This window comes from Neofelis nebulosa, chromosome 6 (assembly GCF_028018385.1).
Source record: "Neofelis nebulosa isolate mNeoNeb1 chromosome 6, mNeoNeb1.pri, whole genome shotgun sequence".
NCBI lineage: Eukaryota > Metazoa > Chordata > Mammalia > Carnivora > Felidae > Neofelis > Neofelis nebulosa.
Window position 1 is genome coordinate 148,024,809 of NC_080787.1, and position 12,414 is coordinate 148,037,222.

Consider the following 12,414-nt stretch of genomic DNA (forward strand, 5'->3'; position numbering starts at 1 on the left):
GTTTATTTTTCCTTTTGTTTCCCTTGCCCCAGGAGACCTATCTACAAAAATGTTGCTACAGCCAACATCAGAGAAATTACTGCCTGTACTCTCTTCTAGGATTTTTAGGGCTTCAAATATCACGTTTAGGTCTTTCATCCGTTGTGAATTTATTTCCGTGTGTTGTGTAAGAAAGTGGTCCGTTTTCGTTCTTCTGCATGCTGCTGTCCTCTAGCTGCATTCTCTGCATGGTTAATTCCAGTGGGAAATTATTGCAGTTAATTTTAATCGTCTGCAAGTTTACTTATAGTCAAACTGCCATGCCTTGAGAAACTAGTACCTGAATGAATGGATGATAAAACTCACTTTAAGGGGCGCCTGGGTGGCTCGGTCGGTCGAGCGGCCGACTTCGGCTCGGGTCACGATCTCGCGGTCCGTGAGTTCGAGCCCCGCGTCGGGCTCTGGGCTGCCGGCTCGGAGCCCGGAGCCTGTTTCGGATTCTGTGTCTCCCTCTCTCTGACCCTCCCCCGTTCATGCTCTGTCTCTCTCTGTCTCAAAAATAAATAAACGTTAAAAAGAAAAAAAAAATTAAAAAAAAAATTAATTAATTAAAAAAAAAAACTCCCTTTAAGTTACCAAAATTACTCTCCTCTGCATATATGGAAATCTTTTTACTTTTTAATCTCCGTAAATCTTCTCAGCAACTCTGTGACATGGGCCAGCTACCAATGCTCCCATTTTCTCCCCAGCTGTGTTAAGTGACAGGTCATTAGCTGTGGAACCAAGACAAGAAGTTGGGTTCCGTAAATAAATGTGACAGTTTGCTTATGAATGTGTATTTATGAGCGATCCTCAAGCTGGGGTGGGCAAGCCATTTGGAGGTATGCAAAGCCATTCGTTCACAGGGTGGAGGGTCTGGATACGTTGAAGGGACTCCACTGTCAGAGCCTCGGCTCATGTAGGTCCAGAACGGATCTGCCTGAGAGTATGCATGCGATGAGGACGCGGGTCCTTTTTCCTAAAGGTCCTTCTCCCACTTGGCTAAAGGAACCCTACCTCTCTCCCGTCTCGCTATGATGCACTGACTTGATGTTTTAAAACCTGTGGGGACATAGGGTAGATCAATTTTTAATTTTTTGAGGAACCTCCACACTGTTTTCCAGAGTGGCTGCACCAGTTTGCATTCCCACCAATGTTTATAGCGGCACTCTCAACAATAGCCAAATTATGGAAAGAGCCTAAATGTCCATCGACTGATAAATGGATAAAGAAGTTGTGGTTTATATATACAATGGAATACTACTTGGCAGAGAAAGAATGAAATGTGGCCTTTTGTAGCCACGTGAATGGAACTGGAGAGTGTTATCCTAAGTGAAATAAGTCATACAGAGAAAGACAGATACCTTATGTTTTCACTCTTATGTGGATCCTGAGAAACTTAACAGAAGATCATGGGGGAGGGGAAGGGGGGGGAAAGTTAGAGAGGGAGGGAGGCAAACCATAAGAGACTCTTAAAAAGTGAGAATAAACTGAGGGTTGATGGGGGGTGGGAGGGAGAAGAAAGTGGCTGATGGGCATTGAGGAGGGCACCTGTTGGGATGTGCGCTGGGTGTTGTATGGAAACCAATCTGACAATAAATTTCATATTTTAGAAACTGTGGGGAATGAAATAGTGGGACAGTTTAGGCTATTGGTTTTGGTATGAAGAAGATCATGAGGAGAGAAAGTAACTGAGCCTAATGATTTGATTCAACAACTTTTGTAAGTGTGGTGGTCTCCTTTTCTTTCCTTGCAGCAAGAGCGTAGGACTGAAAAGGGCATGTTGGTTAATAGGCAAGTAAAACTAATTTTGATGATAGATTGCTCTGTGAGTCTTGGCACGTAGCTGAGAGGGAGACAGAAGAATTGAGTAACATTGCTGTAACAAAACTCTCTCAGTTCTCAATAATTTATTTATACACATATGTTTTCCTGGCATGTGTATTTATAAAAATGAAAAATGGAGCAGAATTGATGTTTAGCCATAACTGACTCTAGTAATAAACAGTCTTCTTCCACAGATGACATGAACTGGCTGGAAAACCCCAGGCTTTCTTAACATTCTTCTAGAAACAGAGAGCCGCATTTCCAACAAAATGTTACCCCTGTGCAGTAATTCTTTTTCAAGATTCCTACATTTTCTATTTGCATCTGTTGCAGTCTAGTAACTGTAATTATAACCCCATCAGAAAGGATGAAAATATTTCGAGACGTTGTCACAGGGAAAAATTTGTAATTAAATGTCAACTCATACATATAGTTTTTACACACAAAAGTATCTGTGTACCTCACGGCTGATGCAATACGCACTGACACAAAACACAATAAAATATGTTCTGCTTATAATACGAGGGTGTAGGTATGTGGGAACGAAAACAAGAATTCAAAGAGAAAAAAAGATCGACTTCAGATTGAGACCACTGAGGAACTGGTTTTTACTGGGTGATGGTAGGTGTCCGGTGGCTTCAGTATTTAGACTGTTGGAGACAGTGGGGACATCTTTGCCAGTTATTGAAACTGACCAAAAAACAAAAACAAAACAAAACAAAAAACCCTTACGTATCAATATAAAAATATGCATGTGAAACGTTTAAAAATGTAACGAGTGGGCAAAAATGTTTAACGATCACAAATCTAGACAGAAGACCAGATGTCTTGAGGATAAGCATGGTCACATGACTCCCATGCATTTCCTTTGTTTTCCCAGTTTGACCTCGTGTGTGTCAATGCTTGGATGCTGGACCTCACACAAGCCGTCCTAAACCTGGGCTTCCTGGCCGGAGCCTTCACCTTGGGTTATGCGGCGGACAGGTAGGCACGAATATGACAGCCATTGACATGATGCATAAGTGTGGGGATGAAAATATTTTATGTTAACATTAGGAAACAATTTTTGTTAAACTTGGGGGGGAAAATCTTATTTTCTCTACCTGTGACATTCACACTTGTTTGGTTAGACTAATTCTCTCCTTGTTGAACTACGTCTCCTTACTCCTTGAACTGTACAAATGGATGGGACCGCTCCCCGTGGATCTGAAAGCATCTTAGTGGAAACACACACCGGCAAGGCAGTAACTTCATCATGGGACAGACGGATAGCTGGCTGGACACTGCGGACAGAGTTGATTCCCTGTGCTTCCATAACTCACTGGTTGTGGTCTGGATTAATTTAGTCATAGAGTCGGCCCCTTCCCAATATGTTTCGGTTATATTTTTTAAAAGAAATCCTTGTATTTTATTCTACAAGTTAAAAACTCTGCAAGAAAAAAAAAACAGTTTTTCCAAAGACCTTTAAGAGAATTTTATCTATTATTTAACATTCATAAAGATATAGATTAATGGCAGACATGGTGAGTGTGTATACTGAACATAGTAATTTTTCTATTCAAACATTCCTGTTTCGGACATTATTGATGTTGGTTATTGTATCCATGCCTAACTATTGCTTTATCCCAATTCTAACTATGAAAATACATGCAGTAATTTAATAATTCCTTCTATACCCCTTAGGACAGGGGTAGGAAAGCTTTGGCCATTGACTGTGTCTGGCTGGATATCGCTCTGGTCACTCTAAGCCCAGCCTTGATGGGTCCCTGTGACCCAGCACACAGTGCACAGTGCTTAAGGGTACTTCTTGGAGAACTGCCCACAGCAATTAATTAGCTAATTGGAGACAATAAAATGCCCCAAATGCTTTAGCCAGTTGACAATCTGAATTTGGCCGGATCAGGCCTTCAAAGTATAACCTTTGTTTTCTTTTTCTGCTCCCTCGTCTGTCTCTTGTTTTCCTCCTGCGGCCCCCTGCCCCCGTCTTCTGCATGTGAGTTTCTCCTTAATCCTTGTGTCTGATGCTCTTTCCCCGTCTTTTATCCGTGTTTTTTTCTATGGTTTCCTCTTATAGCCCTTCCCATTCATCTTCCTTTTCTTAATCTCCCCACACATCACTTTCTCTCCTAGCTGCTATGGCTTCGAATTGAGTGATGTGTTTTCAACACGTGTTTCTTCATTTTAGTTGTTACTCTTCCTGATTTAAACATTAGGTTTTGCTGCTTCTTCATGTTCTTCTCTCACAGTCAATAAACATAATCCCCAAACAAAAGAACTCAACTAAAGGAGGGGGGCTTTTCCTACCTATGTTCCAGCAGGGGCCTGCACACCTGTCCTCATTGATGATTCCGTGCTTTGAAGAAGAAGACAGACCCATGAATGATTCTGCCTCACCACAGGGCCAACCGTCTGTCGGCTCCTTCTCTGCTTCTATATCGTTGAAGGAAAGGACCAGAAACAATTTAATAGGCCCCAAATCTACCAGAGGACAGTGTAGGAAGGACAGACGGTGAATTTTAAAACCGGAATAAATGAGAACTACATCCGTCTCTGCTCCGCTGACCGAAGCAGGACACTGCATGAGTGAATTTGGTGGGAATTTCTATGGGAGAATGTTTTTGAATCAAGTCTCATAAAGGTCATTGACGACAGACTTTCACCAGCCAGTAATCTGGCACAGTTGTACTGAACCGTTTAGCATCAGAATCCCAGAGTATTGCCCACGACGGTAACCTGTGCCCTTTGCCTACGCCTTTAGTAACAGCTACGTAAACGGTGAGACTAAAATGCGAAACTTAAGAACAGCTCGCCCTGGTCGTGAACTTTAGAGTTTGTAAGCAGCTTTCACATCAGCATCGCATTTGAGCCTGTACAACTTCACTGTAGAAAGGGAGGGGAGAAACAAGCAAACAAACAAAATCTGAATCTTGGTTCCCTTAAGAAACGGACCCAAGGTCGCATGGTTGGTGGATGAGTGAGCCACGACTGAAGCCCGCTCCTGGGGCTTTCTCCCTTTCTCCTTCCAACTCCACCCACAAAAATGCTAGAAAAGTATCAAAGCTGGGCCACCGGGGCGACCGTATGTGACAGAGAGGGTCATCTTTTTGGAAACTGCAATCCCCCCAAAAATGCATTCTGTGCCTTGCGTTTTGCAATGCCATTTCAGGAACACATGTCCTTACTTGCCTGGTTTTGCTGCAAAACGAAACGCAGAATTTTCAGCCATCCTGTACACGGTGGTAATAACGCAGCGTCGAAAACAAAATTTCTGTCCTGAAGCCTCTTCTAACAACACTTACCGATAGTGCTTTTCACTGTGTCGGAGAAAATGCCAAAGGTGACTTCTTCCTCTCTCTTTCTCAAAAAGGTACGGCAGGATAGTCATTTACCTAATATCCTGCTTCGGTGTTGGCGTCACCGGTGTTGTGGTGGCGTTCGCACCAAATTTCCCCGTGTTTGTGACCTTCCGCTTCCTACAAGGTGTGTTTGGAAAGGGCACGTGGATGACCTGCTACGTGATCGGTAAGACACTGCTGCGCTCCGTGTCTCTTTGACGCCAGGGTCAGGTGTCTGGGCGGTGCCGGCCGCTGAGCCTCCTCGGGCTCACATGATGAGGCTTCGCGGCTGCCACACGAATGATCTCTGCAAATAGGAAGGTCGCCGTGGTGAGACTCTGACTCTGGCAAAATGAACTTCTCATTTTTAGGTCCTGGCCACATACGGAATATCACAAAATACGGGGGTGAACCACACTCTTGCAGATAACTGCTGTACTGTTATCACAAGTTATTGTTTGCCTTCTGGGAGATTGACGTTTATGAAAAATTTCAGCAATTCTTTGAAACCTTTTTAAAGCATTCTCTGTGCATTTCTGGGATATAGTTTGAGACGACACTCCTGTGTCCTCAAATATTTCTTAATTCTATTCCTTGTGTACAAGCGGAGAGCTTTTTAACTGTGAAGGAGATAGGACCTCAAAATGAGACGCTCATTTGTGAACCTTTGTTACTTCCGTAACCAGAAAGTTTGACCTTTCTAGAAAGAAAAACTTCCCTTTGCTGTTTGCTCCTTTTACTGAGAAAAGTCCTGGATGCTACTTGGGCTCTGTTGCCAGTGATGTCCAGACCAGTCACCTCCTCTAAGGGTCACGGTGGATTCGTGACCAGGGAGAGGCAAAAGCTTCTTTTACAGTATTGCTCTGGATCTGTAGGCTTCTAGTCCCTTCCATTACTGCTAGACAATCCTTCCCCAAGCAGTGCCCACCTTAAGGACCCTCTGAAGGTCTTTGTATGGGCCGGGAAGGAGAGAGAGTGTCGTGAAGTTGCCTGTCGCTGGCTGGGACAGAAGGGGTAACTTTGGCCTATGAAGCATTTCTAAGGAGATCTAAGTGTAGGTGAATTTTCAAAGCTGCGATCTTAGGGCACAACCAAGTAGCGTAATCCCAAGATGATCGGAATAGAATTAATGACAGATAGAAATGGATTCGTTTGGGTGGAGAAGGATGCCAGCAATAAAATTCCCCATGTGACTTTTAAAGAGATAGCACCTACATGTAAAGTCTGGCACTGTGGAGAGGACCATGATGTAATAGAAACTATCTTGTGATCTTGAAAAAATCATTTGTAGAGTCTAATGCTCATAAAGAATCTCCTAAGGAGACTATAATATGCACCCCTTTAGAGATACCGTGATAGAAATCTAGCCAGTTTGTTTTGCTTCTGTATTGATACAATAGTCATCATTTAAGCTTTCCTAAAATCAACAGATACATTTTTTTGTATAACGAGAAGAGTGCTGGGCTGTGTGTGTAAGATGAGTGTGGCCAGTGCCTGCCAGTAACTGGCAGAGAAGAGGGTGAGCAGAAAACCCAGCCCCAGCAGGCATGGAAGTTTTAGTGTCCTTAAGAATGTTGTGGTGTTGGGGCACCTGGGTGGCTCAGTCGGTTAAGCGTCCGACTCCAGTCACGATCTCACAGTTTGTGAGTTGGAGCCCCACGTCGGGCTCTGTGCTGACAGCTCGGAGCCTGGAGCCTGCTTGGGATTCTGTGTCTCCCTCTTCTCTCTGCCCCTCCCCCACTCATGCTGTCTCTATCTCTCATAAATAAATAAACTTTAAAAAATTAAAAAAGAAAGAGAGAATTCTGTGGTGTTCTAACAATGCCGATGGATATGACAGATGTAATGTCTCTGTGTGTTTATTTTGGAGCTCAACTCGAGCTTCCCTAACCTCTGTGTTTGTTTTCCTTCAGTAACAGAAATAGTAGGTTCAAAGCAAAGGAGAATTGTGGGGATAGTAGTCCAAATGTTCTTCACCCTTGGAATCATAATTCTCCCTGGAATTGCCTACTTTATCCCCAGTTGGCAAGGGATCCAGCTAGCCATAACGCTGCCCAGCTTTCTCTTCCTCCTTTATTACTGGTAAAGTGGTTCTGGTCATTATTGAATTTATTCTTATTCCACAGAAATGTAGAATCTGCACTTTCTAAACCAACAGGAAAATGAAAGCAATTAAGGAGATTTTCTGACATCTCCAGAGTAGCCGTGGGCTTTGAGAATTTCTAGAGTGTTTGAGAATTTATAGAGAGTGGTCATTAAGTGACTAATAGTTCTCATTAAAATAGATTAATAAAGTACCAAAACACAAAACTCCAGAGTATTAGTTATGTTTTGTTATTTTGTAATATTTTCACGAACACTGTAAGGTAACAAACCCTACCTGCCGATATTTCAACATGCAAATTAAATGCAACGAAATCGCTTTGCTTCCCTGTGTGTTCTATTATGCAAATTAATATTGTTCAGGAATCCTCTCAGGAATAAGAAAATGTTGAGAGCATCAGAAAATTAAGTTACCAGAAAGCTACAGGTGTATACATTTGACTCTTACTGAAGCGAATACATTTTGATCATTTCTCTAATTTAATTTTAATATATGGGGAAATCAGTTTACATACATGCCTAAGTGCCCATTGAATTCTTTTCACGTGTGTAATTTCAGTTCTTTTCATGTGTGTAATTTAGGACACTGTATTCTAGGTTAGCCCGGTCTTACAAGAACAGTGTAATATTGATTGTTTTTATCATGACCAATGATTCAATTATCAAGTGAGCATTTTTTCCCTCCATTATAAGCCTTCCAAGATAATCTATGTTTCAAAGAGCATGTCCTGAACTCTCAGAATCTCCGAAAGTTCTATCTAATTGCAAGCTCTATTTTAAGAGGGAAAGTGAGGTTGTTAATTAACTGTTAGGGTTTTGAAATTCCTAGACGTAACTCAACAAAGTCTTCTTGCCAGGGTGGTTCCTGAATCTCCTCGCTGGCTGATTACTCGGAAGAAAGGAGATAAAGCATTAAAAATTCTGAGGAACATTGCCAAATGCAATGGGAAGTATCTCTCACCAAATTACTCAGAGGTAATTTCGTTTATTACTGGTAACAAATATTTTTCAAGTGAGTGAATTAATTTGTCTCATTATCAGAACATCTGACTAAATCATTTTTAGTTTGGCTTTAAAAAAGGAAAAAAAAAAACCCCCGCCTTGGGGAGAATCACAAGGTGCATTAGAGAAGACACACTTGGAAGCTGTGACAGCGTTAAGGTTGAGCCCAACTGGCCACTGAGTCCGTATTTTCGTAGTTGCACCTTGTCACTTACATTATTAAACTTTACCTACCGTAGGCCCCGTACTATGAAATCATTCATTCATCTTAATTGCACAAACTAGAGATCTTTTCTTGACATTCAGTGTAGTCTAAAGATTTGTCTTTAAATTTAGTCTTGGAAATACTGTTTCTTCGAATCAGAACTTAAGCAAGAATGTAGTTTTCAACCTTTAGACTTACACATGCTGGCTGGCCTACTCCTCCCTCCTTACCTCGTTCCCTTCCTCCCTTCTTTTTCTTCTTCCTTCGTCCAGCAAAGCCTTTTGGGGTGCTTCTGTATCATTACACTAAAAGAAATGGTGGGGACTAAAGCTTATTCGTTGCTCTTTGGAAGGTTTGATATGCCTCAGATATATTTGAAGCCACACCTGAATAATTAGAGAATAATATCTAAAAAGATATGGCAATGTGGGGCGCCCGGGTGGCTCAGTCAGTTGAGCGTCTGACATCAGCTCGGATCATGATCTCATGGTTTGTGGGTCTGAGCCCCGTGTCGGGCTCTGTGCTGACAGCTCGGAGCCTGGAGCCTGCTTTGGATTCTGTGTCTCCTTCTCTCTGCCCCTCCCCTGCTCATGCTCTGTCTCTCTCTCAAAAATAAATAAGATTTTGAAAAAAAAAAAAAAAAAAAAGACATGGCCATGCTTTACTACAGAGACGAAGTGAATATAGAATAACAGAAGGTTTCTTATAAAGGGATGTGAGGGAAGAATTTTTGGAAGATACGAATCTTGAAGAATATTAGGTTGCTAACATTTTTTTTTTTTGGTAGCACTCAGTTTCGATAGAACATTCTGAGAGAAAACAGGCTTCGTTGGTTTTATTATCACCTCCCCAGCCCCCCAGAACTTGGTCGGAGATATTTGGATTTCTACCTTTTTCCTTCACTCTTATGTTCGGCAACAAGCAGGAGCCTCCATGTTTACAAAGGTTTCAGTTGACCAGTTGTCACTGGATTGTGATGATGTACCTGGGGGTTTACAGATTGTACAATGTGTGGTAAAGATAAAAAGAAAAAAATCTGCTTTAACCATTAAGGTTAAAGCGATCCTGGTTCTCTGAGCACCTTTGGGCTGTGTATTCCTTTCAGGGAAAAAGTATCCAATGCCTTCACACCTTGCTCTCATCCCGTTAGCCTTGGCCTTCACAAACAGGATCAAACGTATAATAATCTGCACTCAGTTTTAATAGTCCAATAAGTATTTTTACTCCTCGCTCAGCAGTATCCTGAAGACACTGCACACGTAGTCCTGGCGTTAAGCATTTGTCAGATCTACATCAAGGTTTTAAAAAAATAGAAAAAAAAAAAAAAAGAAAGAAAGAAAGAAACCAGTGTGTTCTGATGGCTTCCAGAAGAAGGCACCACTTGACGAGGCACGTGATGTGTTATTGTGAGTACCGCTGAGAGGCCCCAGCTACTTCTGCACATCCTCGGGGGACCAGTTCAACGCTGCGCCCATAGACCCACTGACCCACTTCTAATTCACAAACACTGTAGAGACATTTCCCCGGGGAAGTAGTCCAATGCTCTACATGGTTGTGCTTGTGGAAGGATCGTGAATGATGGATCCAGTGGCTTCCAAAACATGTTAACTCTGGCTTTAAGCAGTGAGATGATCTCCATTTGAAAGTCAGGTTCGAAGCCAGACATGAATTTCTCTCGGAGTTTAGTGCCCCAGCCACCACTGTCTGATGATTACATATTGTGATTGGCTCATAAGCCTCTTCGGTCTTTAATCTATAGGTTCCTGTTCTTTTCTTTTCCTTGCAACCTTGGGAATAAAGAATGCTAGGGGTTTTTTTTTTTTCTTTCTTCCTCTTTTTTTTTTTTTTTGTTTCTGTAGACTTTTCTGCAGTCTAAATTTTGTTGATTACATCCTTAGGATCCTTTAATATGGCCCTCTGTCTCTTGTGTTCCCTATCAGTTGGTAGGTAGATCTAGAGCTTAATTAAGTTTGGGTTTGATACTTTTGGCAATCCTACTTCGTAAGTGGTTTAGTACATTTCCATTAAGAGATAGCTCGTGTCTGCCTGTTTCTCCTTTTGTGATGTTAGCTGCCACTGATCGTCGTTGCCTGGATTTATGAATTTATCAGAGGTCGCAAGTGACAGTATTCCCATGTTATCGTTATTATTTCATTTATTGCTGGAATACTTACATAAAGACTAACTTCACCCATCAATCATTTGGTGACTCTGAGATACAGGTCTTACAGGAAAGGCAGGAAACATGTGTAATTCTTTCTTTTCAAAATAACAAGTCGGTTCACTGCATTCTGCAAAAGTTATCAGTGAATTGTGTGTTGTGGGGTTTTTTTAAAAAAAATTTTAAGCCTCATTATTAACATCTGGGTTTTAACCTACTATGAGTCAGCCCTTCTCAGTTATTGTCATTATCCTGATGTGTGCTTAGATTGCCCCATCTTTGGACAGACAAGGCTCATCTTTGTTGGTTCCGGGCTCCCTCTGCCATATCCTAGGAGTTTCAGAATGCCGCTTTGCTCATTAGCACGGTGACATTTTCCCAGGCTCATCTTGTGGTCTCTGGTCTCACTCTTGGAATCACCCACTTCTCAAAGGGTGCTTTGAGGTTTGAAACAAATGTCTTCAAACTGAACCTATCCATCCCCAACCTTTTAAAATTGTACAACGTAAGTAGAAAAGCAAAGTATTGTCTTCAAGAAGAGAAGGAATTGACGTTTCAGTTTAAAACCCCTTGCTAATAGAGGAATTCAGTCAAATTATAGACCAAACCACAATTTTCTGTTTCAGAGATGTTAATGTTCCCACAAAGCATAACCATGTGCAAGATACAGTTTATAGTACTCAGAAATACTGGCCAGTGGTGGAATTGCACTCAAGTGCATTGGCGTGAGCCCCAATGCCAAAAGCAAAGCAGGATCCTGTTATGGTTTCTGTGTAACCCTGTCAATTTCTCCTGTTCTAGTGACTCAGATAACTAATTGCCCATGTCAATGTCCGGGTCACCTTGAAACCTGATGTTTACATAGTCACTTCAAACCTTCTGTGTCCTTTTGCTGCCTTAACTGGTATCCCTGCTCTCTGGATATAATCTCAAGGACGCCCCCATGGCCCAGGATCATAGCCTTTTCTCTTTCCACAGAACCTTTTTGTCAGTAAATCCCGACTTTAGGAAGAAGTTATTATCACGTAAATTACCGCATCCTCCAAGACCTCTCCAATCCCCACCTCATCCTAAGGGTGCACATCATTGATTGCAGTGAAGCTAGAATCAACTAGAAAGGATCTGCTTGACGCACATTGTCCGCAGGAGGACTGGCAGCTATGCTGTCTTCCTCAGCCACCCCCAAACCCCAGCCCGTGCCATCGCTGGCACCAAAGATCCTGGTCTGTTTTATGGGGATCAAAAGACCTAGCTTAAAACAATGCTCTGTATCACAGAAGAGATCCTGAAATTCACCACAAACTAGGATTACACTAACCCCCTGGGCTTTATAAATTTTTTTTTTTTAACGTTTATTTATTTTTGAGACAGAGAGAGACAGAGCATGAATGGGGGAGGGTCAGAGAGAGGGAGACACAGAATCTGAAACAGGCTCTGGGCTCTGAGCTGTCAGCACAGGGGCCCGATGCAGGGCTCGAACTCACGGACCGCGAGATCGTGACCTGAGCCGAAGTCGGCGCTCAACCGACTGAGCCACCCAGGTGCCCCACCCTGGGCTTTATAAATGGAAGGGGGATATGGGAAGAAATAGGTAGGGTGGATTGAATTCCAGCATTCAACCAGGTGGGTTATTCTAAGGTTTGGCTGTGTAATAAACCATCACAGTTATATTTCACATGGATGTTACTCATCTCATGGGCCAATAAACTCTGGCTCTCTGTCTCACTGGTCCCTAGGCTTCCATTTGCCAGAATTCCCAGCTG

General features: G+C 42.4%; 1 protein-coding gene across 2 annotated transcripts in view; it reads left to right on the top strand.

Annotated features, from left to right (window-relative positions):
• Positions 1-12,414, top strand: part of SLC22A3 (solute carrier family 22 member 3) — a 94,553-nt gene that overhangs the window by 41,450 nt on the left and 40,689 nt on the right. The window contains exons 2-5 of one of the 2 annotated variants that reach the window (XM_058735833.1): positions 2,726-2,829; positions 5,213-5,367; positions 7,094-7,262; positions 8,141-8,258. In XM_058735833.1, the coding sequence (XP_058591816.1) occupies positions 2,726-2,829; positions 5,213-5,367; positions 7,094-7,262; positions 8,141-8,258 (546 nt within the window). The remainder of the gene's footprint in view (positions 1-2,725; positions 2,830-5,212; positions 5,368-7,093; positions 7,263-8,140; positions 8,259-12,414) is intronic. The other variant, XM_058735834.1, reaches the window with a different exon arrangement.